General features: G+C 34.9%; 2 protein-coding genes across 2 annotated transcripts in view; one reads left to right on the top strand and one right to left on the bottom strand.

Moving 5' to 3' along the window:
• LOC144975390 (uncharacterized) overlaps positions 1-5,074 on the bottom strand; it is a 57,453-nt gene extending 52,379 nt beyond the window's left edge. The window contains exon 1 of the mRNA XM_078919411.1: positions 4,967-5,074. The gene's annotated coding sequence lies outside the window, so the exon portion shown is untranslated. The remainder of the gene's footprint in view (positions 1-4,966) is intronic.
• Positions 5,075-14,138: 9,064 nt separating this feature from the next.
• Positions 14,139-22,468, top strand: LOC144975400 (uncharacterized). Its single transcript, XM_078919432.1, has 4 exons — positions 14,139-14,800; positions 18,270-18,505; positions 20,348-20,444; positions 22,191-22,468. Exons 1-4 carry the CDS (start codon positions 14,314-14,316, stop codon positions 22,409-22,411), a joined length of 1,041 nt encoding a protein of 346 aa, XP_078775558.1. The 5' UTR covers positions 14,139-14,313; the 3' UTR covers positions 22,412-22,468.
• The last annotated feature ends 32 nt before the right edge of the window (positions 22,469-22,500 follow it).

The following is a 22,500-nucleotide window of genomic DNA, read 5'->3' as shown; positions in this document are numbered from 1 at the left end:
TACTCATAACATCTACCCGCCGGAACAACGTAGCAACTCACAAAAATGTGGGTAGCCTTAGAGGTTTATACTACGATTGATATAATTTACTGAGACATTACTTGACGAGGGTCCCGATAGCTCAGTTCGTAGACCCGTTTTACAAGCAAAGGGGCCGAGATAAAATCGATGTTCCCCCTTCTTACCCAAATGTCCACCCAGCATTGACTGGGTAACTGGATCTATTAGATTTAGCGGAAGTACTTTGCGATAGACTTGCATCCTATCCAAAGGGTAGCAAGCAATTGATATTGTCTGTTCCAGGATATAGAAACTGGGATAAATACCGGTTTCTTGGGCCTCGTGACTGTGAAGGACTACTTTTATCATTCAACGTTTGGGCTAAAAACATTAACAAAGAGCTGAGTGACGTCAATGCCATTCTTTCTATATATGCAGACGACCAGTCTGTTGATATGAAGGTGGGGTAAAATGGATCAACGTAGCTAGAGAAAGAAACAAAAATTGGATACAGAATAGGTCTATAATTTTATAAGTTGCTTGAGATTAGGTCAAAGCTCAAATTAATGGTAGTGTTACTCGACCCGTTACGAAACCAAAAGGTACATATACATGTATACGATTTACTACCCCGTGAATTAGAGACTTATCAATAAGCAGACCTGTCACGCAAAATGTTCTGAATTTTTTTCAAGGAAGGTACGGCACCTACATTTAAAGTCAATATGCTTACATAAAGTGCCAAAATATGATGAAAGAGTAAAAAGATTAAAGCGATATAGTCGGAAATCCGACAATTGTTGGTCATTTAGGAGGTCTGAATAATCAATTTTATTTGTTCGCGCTTTTTCGTCCATAGATAAGTAATGTTATCTAGATTGTAATATTTGCCTGGAACTTTTATTTTATGCAAGTGTGAAACAGACTTCATAAATGCAAGTGTGAAACAGACTTCGTAATCAAAAGCTATTGTGGATGCTATTTGGGGTTGCTTCAAATACTGAAATTTTCCTGATATTTTGTACCATTAAAAAAAAAACAACCAAACACTCCCCCACAAAAAAAAACAGACAAAAACAAAACAAAAAAACTATAGTGTTCGCTTGGCTAAGAAACTCACAATATTGCCATCCGGAAATATAACGTACCAACACACAAAACTATGTGTAACCTTGAAAGTTTATAGTCTGGTTAATACAGTTTAGTGATAATTACTCATAAACATGGATGGCAAAAAGAAAAACAGTAACAAAGTCATGAGTGACGTCAACTTCGTTCTATCTGTAAACTATCCATAATACCTGGTCTATAAATACGTGTAAACAGGAGTCTTTCTCTTTATACAAAATATAATAAGTATTTACAGAATTTCTCTTTACCAGTCCCTTTATTATCAATGTTATGAACACAATTCGTCGAGACAAATCGAAGGTTTGAATAAAGACTGTATGGAAGCCAAGTCTGATTCACCAAGATGAATGTCATTTTAATCGATCGCTGTAATATTGGTATAAGATCCAAGCAAACGCCTCTATCAAGATGCACCGGGCTTCAAAAAAGTGACCCTCTCAAACTTTTAAATAAATTTAAAAAAAGACCAGGACACAATCGCCTTAACCCTCTCCTTACCAACTGGAGGAAAATCGTAACATTCGTTAACGATAATACCAACCTTTTATTTATTCTAATTTCTTTTGTACATCACAGAATTTATACAAAATGAACGCTGTATGATGTAGGATATGTTTTGCTACAGAAACTTTGTCTCGCAAGAATTTTACTGCTATTGTGTTTGAGTGATAAAAAATGTTTAATGTTTAATTAATTGTTGTGTTAGTTAGGTGTGAAGTTTTGGGGGGAAAAAAATGAAAACTGAAAATGGGTGGTAGGGAGAGGGTTAAACACCACATGCATAAGGTTTTCAAAAATAGGAGAAACAGGCACGTGTGGTTGAGGTGAGAAGAAAACCACCATATTATACTTCAGACCTGCCCAAAGTATGCTACCGCAAGAAGGGATATTTTTTGGGGGCTGGAACCACATCTCTGCAGACTAAACTGTATGGGCCCCTGACTGAGCTGAGGCAGACAACGGAGTTTCTTCACCAACCAAATTTACAAACATAAAGACAAGTGGGGGGAACAAAGAAGAAGGAGAAGAAGAAGAAGAAGAAGAAGAAGAAGAAGAAGAAGAAGAAGAAGAAGAAGAAGAAGAAGAAGAAGAAGAAGAAGAAGAAGAAGAAGAAGAAGAAGAAGAAGAAGAAGAAGAAGAAGAAGAAGAAGAAGATTGATAATTACATTTACATGACGAAATTTTAAACCAAAATTTTAAATACTTGTTTTTCCAGAGTCGAGGTACTATCTCGAACTTTACTCCATGACAATTTCATTTAGGGAGCAAAGTCATCAAACAGGATAAAAGCTAACTCAGGAAGACTAACTCTGAAAAAATGTTTAGGAGATGACACTGTGGCAATATTTAAATTTCAACTCTGAAAAGTGGTTAAGATCTTGTCATTTTCATATCCATCTGACTTATTTGGTACGTTATTATTCCCATGTACCATAAATAGAAACGTAAATGCTGCTTTTTCTAAGCAGGAAATTATCGTTCGTTGGCATCTCCTCAGCCCATTGTTTATAGTTATATCATAATTCTAGGGGCAGGGAATGCTGATGAATGCCTCTACGGGCCTTATCCTTTCCACTCAGCCCGTCAAAACGAGGAAATCGATGACAGTCACTAAGCCTGAGATAAGCGACGTCTTTAATTCTGAGAAAACTGGAACGTGAGTCACCCCTCCCCCCTTCTATCCGTCTCCAACCAAATGAATCCCTCCCTCTTTATCTGCACACTGTACGCATTGTAATGTGTTCTTAAATTTCCAATTTTAATCCACGTTCATCTCTCAAATTGATTTTGTTTAATCTATCACATAAACATCGTATAGAACCATGCAATTCCGTGCAGGCGTCCTTGTATTCGTGGTTTTTTTTTTTTTTTTTTAAATTGAGAGACCGTCAGTGATAACTTGACGCATAAAGCAAGGAACGACGGCAAAAACGTATACTTTACGGAAGGGGAAAATAACAGTTGTTGATGTTGTCTCATCTTATCAAGTTTCCATATTAAAATAGTATCATAGTAAAGGCTAAAACAGAATTCGGTTGAACAATAAACAGATTCAACATTGTCAGCCTGAAGAATCGACCAGGGGTCTATGGTCCAAACTAAACTATTGAGAATGTCCACCTTCATATACTGCCACCAGATTCCCATCATGACAATCAATTTCTAAGTTCATGACTGCTTTAATTCAGTTACATTTTAGAATGTATTTTTACCACAAACAAAACGTTTGAGGAGGTGGTTTGTTACATCCATGTATATATATATATATATATATATATATATATATATATATATATATATATATATATATATATATATATATATATATATATATATATGCTTGTACGCGCGCATACATCATCTCGAAAAGCTTGGATCATCGATTCAGCGACAAGAATAGTAGAAAAGAACGGGGGCCCAATTACTGGCAAAACTAAAAGACATCAATTAGTGATTAACGGGAACTTGGAACTGATAAATTCACAGCTCTGACGGGTAACACAGTGCCTAATTATGGTAAGAGTGTTAATTGTAAGACATGATAAGTCGCTTGTTAAGCGGATTTATACAATTTTTTTGTTTTGTTTTGTTATTGTTTTAGTTTGATGAGTTTTCTTCACAATTTATCCGACATTAGCTAGGAACTTATTACCACCTCAGTCAAGTAATATAATATTTTAATTCCAAAAACAAACCAACCCCCCTCCCCCAAAACGAACAAACAAACAGTAGTAGTAGTAGTAGAAGAAGAAATAATTGTACTAGATTCATACATGTAATTAGTCAAAGTAAAAGTAGTAGTAGTAGTAGTAGTAATAATAGTAGTAGTAGTAGTAGTAGTAGTAGTAGTAGTAGTAGTGGTAATATTAGTAGTAGTAGTAGTAGTAGTAGTAGTAGTAGTAGTAGTAGTAGTAGTAGTAGTAGTAGTAGTAGTAATAGTAATAGTAGTAGTCGTGGTAATTGTTGTAACAGTGGAATGGGTTCATGTTCAGAATAAACACATATTACTTGAGAAATAACACATCTGAATTCAATTTAAAAATACACATCTACTTTGCTACCTAGCAAAATGTATTCAATTTATAAACCGGACCCTACAATTATGAGGACAAATTTAAACCTTACTTACTTCATTAACTCAACTCTCAACTTATTCGAAAGTCATTTGTGGTATAATAATAATAATAATAATAATAATAATAATAATAATAATAATAATAATAATAATAATAATAATAATAATAATAATAATAATAATAATAATAATAATAATAATAAATAATTATTATTAAAAACATATTTTTACAAAAGTACGATTCTTCAAGCCACCAGACACATATTGTGTGCCGTGTGCTGAGTTCTTTAAACACACAAAATCCATAATATTATATGAAACCGATTCCATTATCATTCATTCACAAAATGACCAGATGAGAAGGATTAGTTGATCACAAGGAAATTGCACTGCCGTGAAAAACAAAAAGAGAAAAAAAAAAGATTATAACAAAACAAAACCAAAAAAAAAACCCCCAACAAAACAAGCAAACAAACAAAAAGTAAAAACGATACACATATACACAGGACAGATAATATTACAGTTATAGTAAATATACAAGACAACAAAAGAATAGACTGTCATTATCTTACATACAAAGATAACAATGTACCAAAACCAAAAACTAAACAACAATGTACCAAAACCAAAAACTAAACAACCAAGGCCTTTAAGATGGGCAGTAGCCTTGATACATGAAGAAAAAGTGTGGAAATTTTTAAATAATGTAAGATATATTCAAGACTTTTCATTTCCTTAACATAAATTCTCTGTACTCACCTCATTTTATCTTCATTTGAATGTAAGATGGACAATATCACTGTGGTGGGGGCAAATCCAAGTCTAGAGAAGATGAAAAGTCAATGAGGTCGGTGGAAGTAGAGGAAGACTTAGCAGAGGAAATGTTTAAATCAATGAACGATGGATGAGGTTCCTGAGATGACACTTTAGACTCTAGATTACGAGCGACAGGTTCAACGTTGATATCCTCACACTCTGAGGAATCTATTACTCCTGTGGTCGTAGATAAGTCTTGAAGGAAAGGATTTAAAGACACTGTAGAAAAAGTATCCGATTGAATATTTATTGTACTTGGTTCAAGAACTTCAGAAGAAATTGGAATGGGTAAATCTAAAGATGCCTCACCATGGTCAGCAGAGGTTTCATGTAGAGAAAACGGATTTGTAGAGATTGTATGTGTATGTTGGCAAGTGATTTTGTCACATGTTTTGCTACTATACCCTTCAGAGAAAGATGAAGGCTCTTCAGATTGAGAGGTAGAATTTGAGATATCAATTAAAATTTCACCCGTGGATGAAAGAATAACTGTATCGTCTGGTGTTTTACTTGTGTTAAAACCTGTTGTCGGTTTCACAATGGCGTGTACAATAGGAATGTTAACATTTTTAGTTTCACTTTTTTCACACAAAGTACTGGTCTCTTCATATAGATTACTTTTCTCAATAAGAGATTTAATATTTTCATCGATAATTAGTTCTTTGGTGTTGAGCTTTTCCTCCAAATTCAAACCACCACTGCTGTTTTCAGAAGTATTTGATGGAGAAAATTCTTCTAAAATCTCACTGTTTTCTGGTGTGCTGTCAGCTCTCACATCTGAATGGGATGTGACGTTGTCAGAAAAATCATTGTTTTCCCTTTGACGTTTGTCAATATCAATGTCTTTATTAGTATCGGTGATTATATTATAATGTAAGTCCTCCAGTGTCTCTTGATTAACAAGAGATGTTTCCTGTAAATCACTTTGATCTTTCTCACAAATATTGTTGCTAAACACTTCCTTCTCAGAACACTCGGTGTCAGCTTTCTCTACATTCACAGAGGATGAGTCAGGAAAATCAGCCCAGTTTTCATTCTCAGGCTCATCAAAAGTTAAACCAAAAAAATTGTGGGCATCATCATCTTCTTTCATATAAATTAACTTTGGAGCAGGTTGTGATTGAGCATTATCCCCAGAACTGTCATCATTGAGTCTAGGTGAAGATGAAAGTTTAGGTGAACTTGTAGGAGTTATTGTAGGAGGAATCAAAACACGTCTTGGTGATAGAGGAAGTTGACCATCTTCTTCAACAACTAATGCTGATTTTGTGCAACGGAAAAGTATTTCCTCGCTAAATTCAAAACAAGTATCCTCTGAGTCTTTTCTTCTTGCCTGATTGATCTTTGAGCCTCTAGCAAATTCATCACATGGAAGAGTAATCTTTAATTTGTCTTGCAGAACAGAATGGGGAAGAGGGGAATGTTCTGGTGAACTGATATTTGCGTATTCATCAAGAGTCACAACATTAATTGGTGCATTACTGCGAGGACGGGCAATTGGAGAAGTTGTTACTTTCAATCTTTCTAATCGCTTTTCATAAGCTTTGCGCTTTGATGGTGAGAGAATCTGTTTTGGGTCTATATTATCAGGCACAAGATTTGATACAGAGCCTTTGTGGGATAAGGAATCTGGAAGATCGTAGCCTCCTTCAGCAGAATCTAAATGTGCTATTGAAGGTCGAGATGTTGTAAATGTAAAATGTGAGTCATTGCAAGCTTCAGAACTTGAAGAAGAGGAAACAGAACTTTGCTTCTTGATCGGGATGCTAACTCTTCCCAATGTTCCTTGTCTTGTCAAATTAGTTGAGGTCAGTGTTGGCGCTGAAGACTTTTTTGCATCATCCAAAACTAGATCTTCCTTGCATTCTTTTATTGGTGATTTTGAAAGTTCATCATTTCTGTCTGCTGTCCTTCCTTCTTTTTCTACACAACTCTTTTCTTCAGTTTTAGAATTTGATTCACATTTTGTTTCCTTACCAGGGCTATGGCAGTTATCTTTACTCTCTGTAGGAGGATCTGCCCCTTTATCCTCCTTGCCCTCCCCACTAGCTTGGGATAGGGCTTTCTTTGAATGATTTCCCCCTATTGTTTCAGGTTTTTGTATTCCAACATCACACAACTGCTGCACAACTTTATCTTTCCTGGAAGAGTTATCTTCCTGCTTCACACCTTTGCTATTGGAAAGACTATTTTTGGTTTTTATACCTCTATCTCCATCTCCTAAGTCAATAATATCAAAAGTTGCTAAAGGAGCTCTCTCAACACCTGTCCTCCTAATGACGCGATGTTTGACATTCAGCACTCTCTGCATAGCAAAGTCAACAGTGGTGGTGACCTGCAATATGTGAAACAAATAAAAGATAATGTTAATGATTTTTCATAAAACTGTACAGTAAAGAGCATATTGGTCAATTCCAGATCATTTTATCTATGGGTGTCTATCTGTTAACAATTAGTTTTGTGTGCAATCAACTTGAAAGACGATTCTATTGAAAGATTTTTAAGATCTGCCGATCTCAACAAAGATTGGCATTCTTTTGGTTTCAAAACTCAAGGTTTTGCAGCCAATATTTACATGGAATAACATGGATAGAGTTTCATTAAAGATGACCCCCCGCCCCCCTTCCCTGGTTCATAATCTGCTACGGCAAATGCACTTCACTTTTATCTATAACAAAACTTATATAATTGTATATATCTGTGTGTGTAGTTTCTGTGACTGTGGCTTGGTAAATTAAACTTGATTCTAAGCATTGTTTGTTTAGCGGGCAATGTTCTTTATTTCTGCAGTTGCATTTTCTAGTGGGTGGGTTTTGCTCTTGTCGGTGGTTTATTAATATTTTTTTGTTGTGGCTTGAAATTATTTGTTCTATGTTGCGCATACATGAGTAACTTATTTTTATGGTATTCCTGTTGATAATTTTATGTAGCTTGTGGTTTTTTGGAAAGTGTGTATCAATTAATTTCAGGAACTGCTGTCCTATGTTTGTGCTGACGTTTATGTCGAAAGGTGGGTTGAACCAAGTTATGTGTCGTTTTCTTGTTTTATGTTCTTCACTTGTGTGTTGGGGTTTACATGAGAGGGAGGCGTCTGTGTATACAAATGGTGTGTTGTATCCACTTTTTGTGAGTGCTTCTTTGTAGGGGGTGGCTGCGACGTTGAATATCTCTCTGTTTTCCGAAAGTTTGCTCACCCTCAGTGCTATGTTTTTTGGTATGTTTTCAATGACGGGACGGGGGTGGTTGCTGTTTTTATTAATGTAGCTAATGGTGTTGTTTGGTTTTCTGAACGGTTGGAATGAACGTCAGCACAAACATAGGACAGCAGTTCCTGAAATTAATTGATACACACTTTCCAAAAAACCACAAGCTACATAAAATTATCAACAGGAATACCATAAAAATAAGTTACTCATGTATGCGCAACATAGAACAAATAATTTCAAGCCACAACAAAAAAATATTAATAAACCACCGACAAGAGCAAAACCCACCCACTAGAAAATGCAACTGCAGAAATAAAGAACATTGCCCGCTAAACAAACAATGCTTAGAATCAAGTTTAATTTACCAAGCCACAGTCACAGAAACTAAAACAAACAAGCAAGAAAAATATGTAGGACTAACAGAAAATAATTTCAAAACAAGATACAACCTCCACACCTCAACATTTAGAAACACTAACAAAAAAACATCCACAAAACTCAGCGAACATATCTGTGTGTGTATGCATGCATGATGCTTTAATAAGAGTCATGCTGTGTACATAACAAAATTTTATCTTATCTTGCACCATATTTTAATTAAACATCTGTGGTATTTTAGGGTTAACTAAAATATGAAATGAAATGATGAGAGGAAGGAGAAGAGGAAAAAAGAAAAAGGTAAAGGGAGAATATGAAAGAGGAAAGAAAGAAGGAGAAGCAAGAAAAAGGGCAAATATATTATAATATAAAACCATTTTTTTCTTAAGATGGTCATTTCTCGAGAAAAGTAAAACCCAATAGTAGTGGAACACAAATTACAAAGAGAGTTGGTTCACTTTGAAGAGATTTTGACGACAAACAGATGGAAAAATGCACTTCTATATATAAATCTAATCAAATGTTCATCAGAAAGGACTAAAAATATGGATGGACATCAGAGCTATATATGGAGGTAAAATCAGTCCTCTAATTTATTTGTGGCACATGGGCACTACAAACAAATGGAGACACTTTCCATTGCAAATTGTCAATAGTAATCATTCTATCCAAATACCCTACAATCATCTGCAACAAAAAACTACAGAAAAACAATCAAAATACCATAATCTCATACAAATCTTGAAATCAGATGGCCAATTATTGGATGCATAGGCTAGCTCATTTGGTGGACCACTTGCTTCACACTCAAAGCGACCGAGATCAGTCCCGGGTGCAATCAAGATTTTTGTCTGACTCCCCTGACCACCCAAGAGTGATGGGTAGTTAGTTCTGTTACATCTGTTGAAAAGTTCTTTGTGATATACCAGCATCCTATCAAAGGGTTGTAAGAAATTGCTATTGCCCATTTCACACTGTAGAAACCAGGCTAAACTCCGACTCCATGGACTACTTATTTAAATAGCTAGACAAGGCATAAACACATCTTGAAATAAGACTATGACATTTTTAGTATTTGAAATAGAAGCCAAAAAAAAAGAGAGGAAGACCAAAGATAACAATATTACAAAACAATATTATGAACAGTTTTAAAGCGAAAACTAAAAATTCCATACATCACTGAAGATTTAATTCAGAAATTCTAGAAATCGCATCTGCCTGAGATTAGAAACAAAATACAGAGCTGCTCAAGCAAAACAATCCAGCATCAAACACTATCAGCGGAATGGCCATCAGTCAATAAGTCAAGTCATGTTTTCATTATGATGTATTTCTGTTAGAAACACTGACAAATGTGTCATCACATTCCTTTTCATGTTCTTTAACTCTTAATAGGCCTAACAGAAATATGAATATAATTATTTTCTAATATTTTTATATATAAATAAAGCAGAAAAATTTGAGCTTTTATAAAGTGCAACATCCCACAAAGCGAAGTCAAAGGGTTCCCGAGCTAAAAGCAACACTTATCATGAAGGACGAGGCATCAAACATGTCAGGCATTATTATCTTTTTTTTCTTGACAAAATCAACTCTTTTACCCACCAGGTACTCATTTTACATCTGGGTGTAATGAGAGAATGTGAACAAAAATGAGCCTTTTCAAATCAGGGAACTACAGGTAAGAATTGACCCACAGGTCAAAACATCTTGTGTGGAGTTTATTCAGTAAATCAATTTCATTCACCATGCATTACCAATCGTCAGAATACTATGATAAATTCCATGGTTTGAGTTTGATCATCCGTACCCATTTTAATATATTACAAAAGTTGAGCACAATTTTACTTCAAGTCCTAAATATTATACTTATATTATAATCATTTCATATTTATTTAAATTATTCTATTCAAGGGAAATTCCACGGGTAACGGACTGACAAATCAGACCAAAAATGCATACATTTCGTGCTCTGAAATGCAATGTATTTATTGTATGGAGCTAATATTTCCCAAGGGCATGTATCATGTCCGCCCTTATCATATATCAAAAGGATAAAGATGAATCTTCATCAACTTGAATTTTTTTGACATTATAATGTTGGTAACGGACTGACATCAGAAAATCCATCTTTTTCAATTTTATATGTAGATGGATCAAACTTTCTGAAGTTAAGCCTTCCAGTAACAAATAAGTTCTTTTATAGTAACCACGAGATGTTGTTCTACAACCCACTAGCAATATTTAAAAGATTGTCCAAAATTTGAATCTGCAGTCTTTGAAAAAGTGTCGGTAACGGACTGACAAATGGATGGTAACGGACTGACACCTCTGAATTTTATTACTCAGAATAACATAAAATCCAGAGCAAAGAACAAATTATGTAATTATTATCAACACTGAATACCCAGTGTGATTGATCAAACCAATACTCTTCCTTATATGGATGTCAAGCTACATTGGGCATGATGAGTAACTCGATGGGTGACATCTGATTACCTCAATCCCAACTTTGCTTTTGAAAAAATTAAATGATGAAATAAAGATTCGTGCAGTTGAAATCTATTCTGTCACAGTCAAACGGGTACTTTATTTCAACTATGAAATTAAATTATCAACAAAAACAAAAAAATATGTAGATAAGAAAGGACTTTAAAACTGGGGAATGTTTAACATTCTTTTGGTACTTATTTTTGAAGCTTAATTTTTATTCTGTATTTCATCTTGATTCCTCAAGCTTAGGAATTGTCAATAGGCCATGACCGTCACTGCAAACTGGTCGATAGTATTGGCAGTCAATCTCTTCCTCATATGTACTTGACCAAAAAGCCAGTTATAAGATCTGAGAAAGATCTTCAAAAATTTCATTTGGACCATTTTATCCTTGATTGTTACAATTTTCTTATGCAGATTGTGGGATTTCTCTTAGAAGTACATTCTGAGGTTCTGAGGGAGCAAAATAAACTTAAGCCAATTTTGATTCCTGGATGAAACAATCGACAACCTCTTTTTCAGGGCTTTTTACACTAAACTTTTTGGAATTTTCGTCCTTTCTCGTTTTTCATCTCTCACAATTATGAAATCTTTTTCCCTTGGTGCTCGCCAAGAGTACTTCTTGTCCAAATAGAAATTTTCGATCAAATTATCTTATTTCATCTTGAAAGCCCATTTCCATGATTAAAATATTTTAAAAACCATTGGTTGATGTATTGTATGCCCTTAGCAGTACACAGGCATAGTTTAATTTTTTTAAAAATTTTTGGGAGGATTGTAGACCCTCAAAGTTGAATTCAGTATTTTACTTTCCTGTGCTGAAATGTGAGGCAGATGTGGATTTAGGTGTGCTTGGTTTACTTTCTTTTGGAGTTGTAGATTGATCGGCTTTTCTCTTTTTTTTTCCATTTTGCTTGAAAAAATCCTGTTATTTCTTTTTAGCGTCCTTTACAATCACTTTCAAGTTTTCTTTGAGACTCCTGCTTTTGTTGCCCATCTTTTTCCTAAACAATGTAATGCTCATCAGTTTTCAGTCTTTCTTGATAATTTGAATCATGGATAGAGTAGGCATTTTGAACCTGTGAATAAAGAAAATTGAGCGAAATTACATCATAAGCTATGAAAGTCAAATCAGAATAAAAAGCAAATCTTGTTTTCTTAAAAATAATATAGCAAAACTAAGAAAATAAAACTCATTTTTAACTTGTATGACATTACTTTGTAACAACTAAAATATTGACATTATACACAGCTAAACAGCTTGCTGACCCACTACATTTAAAACCTCAGTGACTCAAAAGTTTTTCACATTAATTTAAATGTTTGATTTCTTTTTTTTTCTCCCAGGGCTTCTTGCCCCTTTAACAGACGACTACTACTGGCTCCATTGTCATAAGGATATTATAGAACAATAAACAGTGTTTTTCCCTCAATTCAAACATAGCAAAAATCTTCAAGTGATCAAAAGATTCACAAGCTTTAAAAGATTCAACTTACCTATTGCAAAATAGCAGGCTTGATGTTGAAGGCCAGTGTTTGAAATTTTATGGATCCAAATGTTTATAAAATGGCTGCCTGATCAGTTGAAACACATTGGAGTGGACATTACTCTTGAGACTTAAAAAACAACTTTTATATATTGTCTTTGAATTAAAATAGAATTAGTCAGTCTGTTACTGTCAGTCCGTTACCCTAAAAAATGTCAGTCCGTTACCCAACAAAAGTACCTTATATGATAAATTTCTTGAAAAATTATCTTACAGTGCTAAAGCCATTCATGTAAGAACAGAAAATCAGAAATAGTGAGTCTGTACAACAATCACATCTTTCATAGATGAAAAAATACTGTTTTAATGGTAACGGACTGACATACAATTTCCCAAGGTCATTAAAACGACCGATGAGGACAACATTTCATTAAAATCGTAAATTTGAATGTTTATATAGGTTCCTGATACTTATACTTGTTTTAATATCAATAAACAACAGCAAAGGTGGCTATAATTTTGTAGAAGTTGCAAAATTTATAATATTGAGAAATATTCTTTTTGTTCTTCAAATAGGGGATACCCTTACATAAAGCTACAATAAGCATCCTGTACCGCAAATATGCACGAAATATCGTTATATTCATAATCCTGAATGATTTTCCAACAAATTGGTACCAAATTTTAATATGTTCTTAAGATTTTGTAAAACACCCCTTCGGTTGACATTTTCATGGAATTTCCCTCAAAATGAGAAAATAGGGGAAGTTGAAGGTGACTTACTCTAAAAGTAAATGGGTCACATTTAATCCCTTAGGTTTATAAATTATACCTTAATTAAAGTTAGAGAAGAAAGAAAGAAAGAGAGAGAGAGCAGAGAGAGAGAGAGAGAGAGAGAGAGAGAGAGAGAGAGAGAGAGAGAGAGAGAGAGAGAGAGAGAAAGGGGGAGGGGGGGGGGGGAGAGCAGAAGGAAGGCTAAGGAAGGGAAGAGAGAAAGTGAGAGCGAAAGGGGGGAGAGAGAGAAAGAGAAGGAGACTGAGAGAAGACACAGAGAGTAGAGAGAGAGAGAGAGAGAGAGAGAGAGAGAGAGAGAGAGAGGGGGGGGGGGTGCTTGTTCGTCTAAATTCAGAGTCATACTGTAGTCTATAGATCAAAATTATGGTAGAATAACATTTATAGGAGAATAAAAAAGGTAGAGACTGACATTTTGCTCGATCCACCAATGCCACAAATTTCACACACAAATCTCATGAGAAACCCAGCACAGAATGAAAGAATAATACACCCAGATGATCGATCGATCCCAAACAGAAGGGATAGATTGATTGATTTTTCAAGAACACCGGCAGGCTTACCACAAATACTGGCAGCAGACAAGGCAATCAAACCCTAGTCAGTGTATGGGGATGGGAGTTCGCAGTGATGGGATCTTATCGATCGTTACTGTGGAAGCTATTTTCATACTTGGTAGCCATTACTGTTTACGGAAGTGACGTTTTACACAATGGATCCCATGTAAGATACCTAGAGACGGACGTGACCAATGTAAACTAATGAGAGTGATCAAACCATGTTCATAAACTATTCACTGTCTTAACTCGGTTTTTATGGAGGTGGATGAATGGAATGTACTAATCGTTGATTGATAGATACATTGCGGTATTTTTTCTTTCGCATATTAAACAAATCTTAAATCAAAACATTTTCTAAATAACAAGTTCACAGAATGTCGAGTAAAAAGGGAGCGCCAAAAGTAGGAAAGAGAACTGGGTCGGGTAAAGGGAAAAAGAAAGAAGCTGAAATTGATCCTGTCATCACACAGCTTGTCAGAACAAATGAGGAATTGAAAGAACAAAATGCAAATTTACAGGAATCTGTAACATTCTATCGGGACAAACTTCATGCTGTCGTTCAACATGTTTTGGATGTGAATGTGGACAACTATAAACCCACAAAAGGAGTAATGCTTGTAGACATACCCGAAAGTGATGTTAAAACGTTAATAACGAATTTGACAATTACACCAATGGGTAGTTTGCATGCGTATGAGGTCAGATTAGAAGAACTTGAAACTAGAATTACGCAAGTTACAAATGAATTGGCAAAATTGTTGAAATTGAAATTGAGGGTTGAAAATGGCCTTCAAGAGATGGAGAGAATGTATTCTGTAGAAGATCTGCGTGTACAGGCTAAACGACTGTGGTACGAATGCTGTAAGTGTTATCTATGTGTTTTATGTTATGTCTTTACATATTAGATCGAGCAAAGTCACACTTTGAAATCAGGAGGCGTAAATATGAAATCTTCCACTCTTATAAATGGACATGGCAACTTTTTGAGATTTGATCTAGATTGTGATCCTGTGTTATGACACTCGCTTTCATAGTGATAGGTGCTTGGTGTTGCAAAGTCTAATCCTTGGAAAAAGCTATTCAATTCTTACCACATTCAGTTGCAAAACAAGTACAATGGAACTCGTTTACAATGGGGATATTGGGACTAGCAAAAAATCCCCGTTGTAGCCCAAACCCGTTATATCCATGCATACGGAATTCGAAGGGATGCAATACTGAGGGAAATATAAAAAAAAAAATCACAAGGAACAAATTTTGAGCTACCTCTCTAAACCAAAGTAACTATCGAGTTACCTCCCTAAGTAAATAAATCAGACGACCTGACTATGGCTTCCATTCCTGTAACTCCCCCCCCCCCCCGAAATCACCATACCTCATCCCCTTTTCCAATTACTTCTGGACACAAGGGGGGGGGGGGTGGAACAATGAAACAGTTAATTCTACCTTCCTCCTTTCCTCTGCTTTCCATCCTTTCCAACTGCGCCACTGACATCCACCAAGTGCACTTTAAAACATACACCCTGAGCCTCTGACTTCACAAAGAGATCTTCACCATCTCACTTCTCATTGGACATGATCACCTAATCAGTCACGAGACGCACAATCCTCACTCTACGCGTAACATACTAGGCCTAAGTTTATCAACAGAATGTTGATCGGTCAGTCACACGCCTCCCATTAGCCTTTTATTGCATCGTCATGGATACATAAAGTACACAGAGAAATGTCATTAGTGCACACAACAATTGCAATTCACCCACTCCCACCTCATCTCCATTTCCTATAAGTTATGTGTATCATGTGTGCCTTCTTCTTTTCTTCTTGAGTACTTAGTTGTTCTCAACTAGGTACTAAACTTGAAACTCACACCCCCGTTGCAGCCATGTTTCAAGAAATATTTCCCCATAATAGCCATGCATGATTTATATGAATTATATAGGTCGTAGAACAGGGATTTTAAAATTTCCCATTTTAGCCGAGCTCCTGTTGCAACCAAGGCCATTGTACGCAATCTGTACTGCACATGGCTGGTAACAGCAATGTATCTTTCCAATAAATAAATATAATAGGCAATAAAACTCAATACAGCTTTTAAGTAATGAGGTTGGGATGGGGTCAAGATTAAAGCATTTAGAAGGACTCATCATTATTATTTCTTAATTTTCTTCTTCTGTGGAGAAAATTCATTTAATGTGTGTCCTTTGCATGGTTCGTATTTTTTTCTTCTGCCGTCTTTTGGCCTAATTGGCAACGGATAGAGTTAATCTTTCCTCAATATATTTTGCAAATTTATTGCGATTTTCCTCATCATTGTTGGCATTAGGTAATGGTTTAAATTACTGTTTGCAGAGAAGTTGATTCGAAAGGTGGTATAACTCTTTACAACTAATGGTGTTTTCGAATTTTGAATTATAAAATTTTCTTTTGGTATAGTAATAGTAATACTACTACAGTCCACTCTGGATAATCGCAACTTGATTAATCGCAACATTACCCAAGAAACGGAATTGATTCTATATAAAAGTCACTGGTTGATTGCAACAAACTTCGGTTAATTTCAACAAATTTTCGCCCTCAAAAAGTGGCGAATTCAAGAAATGAAACAAAATATCATGATTAAATTTGATCATGGATGAAGAATCGGGAGTGAGCGGGATTTAATGCTACAGCAGTGTCTACATTCTATTAGAGACAAAAGAGGGTGGGACTATGCGGTATGGGTTGTGATGTCATCTGTGGCCATTAAATAGGAGGCGCGGAGGTTGACAACGGGTAGACAATGACAGTTGTAAAGAGAGACTGAGCTATACCCTTTATTTTGGGGTTGCAACTGTGCATTGTGACCAACGAGTTTGGTGAGTGCTTATTCTGTCTCATCACGGCTAATCTCTTTGACTCTTACAAATGTTGAGAACAAAAGGGTGAAAGTTAACCCAATCTGAATAAGATGTTGATTTGTATCAAAGCTGATTTTGCTTGACAAAATCTATACAGGGCTGTCATGTGTTTTTTATTTCCATCAAATTGCTCAGTCTGTGGTAGACTAAGAACAATATTTACAGCAACTGGTTTGAGTTTACCATATATATGTGTAAAATGATGCAATAGCGGGCAGGAAACTCAACTTCGGTTAATTGCAACTTTGGTTAATCACAACATTGTCTCTGATCCCAAGGTGTTGCGATTATCTGGAGCGGACTGTACTACTACTACTACTACTACTACTACTACTACTACTACTACTACTACTACTACTACTACTACTACTACTACTACTACTACTACTATTACTACTACTACTACTACTACTACACTACTACCACTACTACTACTACTACTACTACTACTACTACTACTACTACTACTACTACTACTACTACTACTACTACTACTACTACTACTACTACTACTTCTACTAATAATAATAACAACAACAACAGCAACAACAACAACAAACAACAACAACAACAACAACAACAACAACAACAATAACAACAACAATAATGATAATAATAATAATAATAATAATAATAAAATAATAATAATATAATAATGAATATGATGATGATGATGATGATGATGATGATGATGATGATGATGATGATGATGATGATGATGATGATGATGATGGTAATGATTATAAAAATAATATAATGATAATGATGTTGATGATGCTATCTTTATCGTCTAGAGTCAATTTTACATTTAGTTGTTAAACAAATTATAAAAGGTTATTTTCCTGAGATTATCCAAAGGAATGAATGACACAGTTTTAAGCAAACTAAATAATAATTACAAGAAGAGATCTTCCCAAGAAAATATCATTTCTTGACTGGGGATCAAATTTCAGATCTTCTGACGACCATCACATAACATAGTTGACATAGTTAACGAGATAGTTGGGACAACTTAATGCTGTAATACGTCACGAGGAGTTTGCATGTTTTGCTGCTTAAGGTGCTTTTTCTCAGAACCTATAAAGGCATCGGGTATACACTCTCACATCGCATGAATAAATATTAAGCCCATAAATGTGTTCGGCTATCAAACCTGCTAATAAACGTTGCACTCCATCTTATTAAGCAACTATGAAAAATTATATTAATCAGCATACAATTTAAAATGATCATATTAGTTGAATTTTTCATTCATTTGATTCTATATATTGATTTACATTATTTTTAAATTTTTTTTGTATTGTGTTCTTTTATCTGAACTTCATTCAGAAGAACCCCTCTCTCAAATTGTACTGATCCGTGCGTTGAAAGACAAATTGGACAATTCAGAAACTAAGCATAAAATTGTTGCTATTCTCATTGTTTTTCAGGTAGCACAAACATATTTATTGCTCCTCAAGAATTATCAGAGTGCCCTGGGAAAACAAAAACAGTAGCAAGTGAAATAAGTTCCAGACCATCTTCAGTGCTTAGTGAAATGAGCAGCAACAACACCAACATACAAGAACCTGAGATTCCAGCACTTTATCTCAACGTCCTCAATCCAAGAGCCCGTAGTATAAACTTGACACCAAGGACAGGTGACACATCAAAACAGCTTGAACCTGTAAGTGATAATAAGTGTGAGGGTTTTTTTTTTAGAAAAACCAGCCAGCGTTGCAAAGTTGTATTTATTTAATTTAAAAGTATAGTTGATCCTATAAGGCCCATATCACCACTTGTGTTTAACGTTTGGTTGTCTTGCACAAATCAGGCATTTCTAAGATATAATTGATTGGCAAATGCAAAGGGAACTCCTTCCGAGCTTCATTCAATCGAAGCTGCGTACAAAATTTATACTTCTTGATCTCTGTTTACATTTTGATACAACTGACATTAGGTTCTATTCTCTCTCTCTCTCTCTCTCTCTCTCTCTCTCTCTCTCTCTCTCTCTCTCTCTCTCTCTCTCTCTCTCTCTCTCTCTCTCTCTTTTTCTCTCTCTCTCTCTCTCTCTTTCTCTCTCTCTCTCTCTCTCTCTCTCTCTCTCTCTCTCTCTCTCTCTCTCTCTCTCCCTAACCAGTACTGATCTAGTAATTGAGTTACTGATCAAATACTGTGATATCCATCATTTTGATCATGGGTGACAAGCAATTATTATGATTTAATCTACACCTTTTACCCTAGAATTATTCGGCGTCGTGGGTCATGAGGCTATGAATGGGACCAGTTCGAATTTAAATGTACACAACAATTGAAATAATTTTTATTGCTGGCTCTTCATGGATATCAGATCTTATCATAAATGAGTTCTATGCGTGAACTATTTAGATAGGATTCCATGTGTAATGTAAATTTGGATATTTTTTTTCACCTCAGTTTTAATGCCCAAAATGTGTGTATTTCTTAATATCTTGAAAATTGTTTAGAACTCATTTTGAATACATGCAGTTCAGTTACTTAATGACTCATTTGGGGGAATTAGGATAAATGTGTCATAAGTCTATTTTAGTTGCTAATGTAGAGCCCGCAATATTTGATGGGAAATAAAATCTATCACAAACAAGCACTCATCTATTTAAATTATGATACTATTGTAATGTGGAAATTAACATCAAGGTGAATCTTTTGAGCCATCAACGATCAAAATTGGTCCGGTAATAAAGTCTGTAGGTGTGTGAAATTGAATCTGACAACAGGGTTGCCAGATGCTAATTTCCAAGATCAAATTAATGGGTGATCATTATGCCCTAGCAAATTTTCTATATAATCATTTCAGTCAATAGGTGATAGAATTACCCTTGATTTAAAAAAAAAAGGTTTACAAGTTACTCGTATATCAATCTGTTAAAAATAGTTTTACAATTTTAAGATTTGTCAGTAATTCTGTGCTCGTAGGCAATAATTTAACAAAGACTAACAATTTTGTTTAATTCAGTGTAGCAAAGAAGCAAAGTGTGTAATTATTCAATGTCCAATTTAGTTGGGTGAAATGTATCTAAGTGCTTTTTAAGTATAAGCTCAAGTTCATTGTAACAGCTTTTACACGTCCTGTCCCATTGTGCATTTTTAGTCATCACTTTGATAGCAATACAAGTTACTCGTATATCAATCTGTTAAAAATAGTTTTACAATTTTAAGAATTGTCAGTAATTCTGTGCTCGTAGGCAATAATTTAACAAAGACTAACAATTTTGTTTAATTCAGTGTAGCAAAGAAGCAAAGTGTGTAATTATTCAATGTCCAATTTAGTTGGGTGAAATGTATCTAAGTGCTTTTTAAGTATAAGCTCAAGTTCATTGTAACAGCTTTTACACGTCCTGTCCCATTGTGCATTCTTAGTCATCACTTTGACAGCCCAAAAAGTGTTTCATTAAATTTCGATCACCGTGCCCTTGTTATGTTTATGACTTACGATATGACATTTCAACTGGTAATAATATATCATATTATGTATATTTTTATTCTTTAGCCTGAAAAGAAAATGCCTGGAGAGACACATATCTTTGACATGCATCCAGGTTTGAGAAGTCTAGTCATTCGTCAGCTCAGCAAGAAGAAAGGAAATGGTATAATTATGGTCTTATTATTTTATTGCACTTTTACTTACAGTGACCAACACACACACACACACACACACACATACACACACACACACACACACACACACACACAATGCACACGCTAAAACTTATTTAATATAACATGCTGGTTAAATGAAAAAAAAACTAAACACAATAAAGCGGCCTTGTAACTTCTTTAAAAAGGTTCAAATTTATATCAACATTTTAAAAGGGTGGCATAAATCAATTTTTATGCCTTTCAACCTGAGGGCTTTATGGGATAAATGCTTTGAAGTTTTTTAAGTCATAAGAAAAATCTCAATGTGTCCATGAAAATTCGATTTGTAACATTACATCCCAATCCAAAGATAATGTTGTTGTAGCATGATACAAACAGCTTGGCTCTTGCGTCTCCCTAATGCAAAGTTGGAATCAAGATACAATTACATGGGCTTGCTTTATGATTTAATTTGTGATAAATATTTTGTTAAGCTGGGTTCAAACAAAAAATCAATTGAAATCATATTGGTTGAGAACTTGCAATATTGCTGATAAATAAAGTTTATTACAAACAGGCGCTCGTCCATTTTAATTATTATACTACTGTACTGTGGAAATTAGCATAGATCATAAGACGAATCTTTTGAGCCATCAACGACAAAATTGGTCTGGTTATAACGTCTGTTGGTGAATGCAAATTAATTTGGCAGCAGAGTGGTCAGGTAATGATTCCCAAGGCAAATTGGGGACTGATCATTATGCTCTAGCAGATATTCTAAATAACCATTTGAATCAGGGGGTGATATAATTATCCTTAATTTGTTAAAAATGTTTTCAAGTTACTTGTATATAAATCTTTACAAAATAGATTTATAATGTATATATTTGCCAGTAATTATGTGATCGTTGGCAAAAAAATTTAACATGGGCTGTACAGAACAATGTCAACCCGTAACCCTATTTATAAAAATGGAATGAATTTGCTGCCTCTATTTCAATTCAATGACTGAGCTTAGATTGGAGATATTTTGAACAGTCGACTAAAGCTGCTCACAAACATGCTGATAATCTAGCTTTCATTATCTTTAAAGTTATAAAGCTTTAGTATCTGAATCATCCTCTTGCAAACAACTACAAGTGACATTTTTCAGTTATACAAATCTCTATGGATTGTAAAATGTTTTGTTCCTGATTACAAAAATGGACAATACGTAGCATAAATTAACATTGGAAAAAAACAAGAATGACTTTCTTTTAGATATATTTTTCCCACTAAATATCTAATCGGGAGTTCCGAGAGTTGAGGTGGAAGAGCACGCACACTCAAAGGGGCTGAGTTCGATTATGGTTAAAGTTGAATTTTTTATCTGGCCCCTCCTGTCCACCCAGTGGTGATGGGTTGCCAGGTCTGTTAGCTCTGGTGAGAAGTACTTTGTGATGGACTAGCATCCTATGAAAAAGATAGCAAGCAATTGCTTTTGTCTGTTTCACACTAGAAACCGTGATAATCTCTGGCCCCGAGGCCTCATGGATCCGAAGAACTACTTTAAAAAAAATAACTAATAATAAATTATTCATTGGAATAATCGTAAAAATATTCTTATGTTTTATACATAAATTGTCCTTTGTTTGATTCCTTGTTGTTTTTTCTTTTTTCTTTTTAGCTATTTTTCTATTTTATGATTTACTGGGAGATTTTATCTCTCATATTTTGACTTGTTTCATCTGAAGTTTTTGATTTTTAAATTTCAGCTTGTGACTGGCGTCTTATTGCAGCAAGAGTTGGTGTCCCAGGAGCTTTGGTGGAGCAATGGCTGAGAATGAAAGCTCCTTACGCCATGGGTCTGGTCATGAAAGTCTGGGGAGACAGTATAGGAGCCACGGTCCGCATGCTGCACAGGCACTTGGTCTCTCCTCAGATGAAGTCTGTTGTTTTAGCAAAGAGAGTTAGCGATTTTTATGACGTTGATTGATAAAAGAGTTGTTGAACGAGACCAAATTGCTGGACACTAGTATTATTATTATTATTATTATTAATTATTATTATTATTATTATTATTAT

Source organism: Berghia stephanieae, chromosome 1, assembly GCF_034508935.2.
Source record: "Berghia stephanieae isolate SIO BIC M18660-M18661 chromosome 1, UCSD_Bste_1.3, whole genome shotgun sequence".
Taxonomy (NCBI): domain Eukaryota; kingdom Metazoa; phylum Mollusca; class Gastropoda; order Nudibranchia; family Aeolidiidae; genus Berghia; species Berghia stephanieae.
The sequence above is the reverse complement of the archived record's forward strand: the minus strand, read 5'-3'. Positions and strand labels throughout refer to the sequence as shown.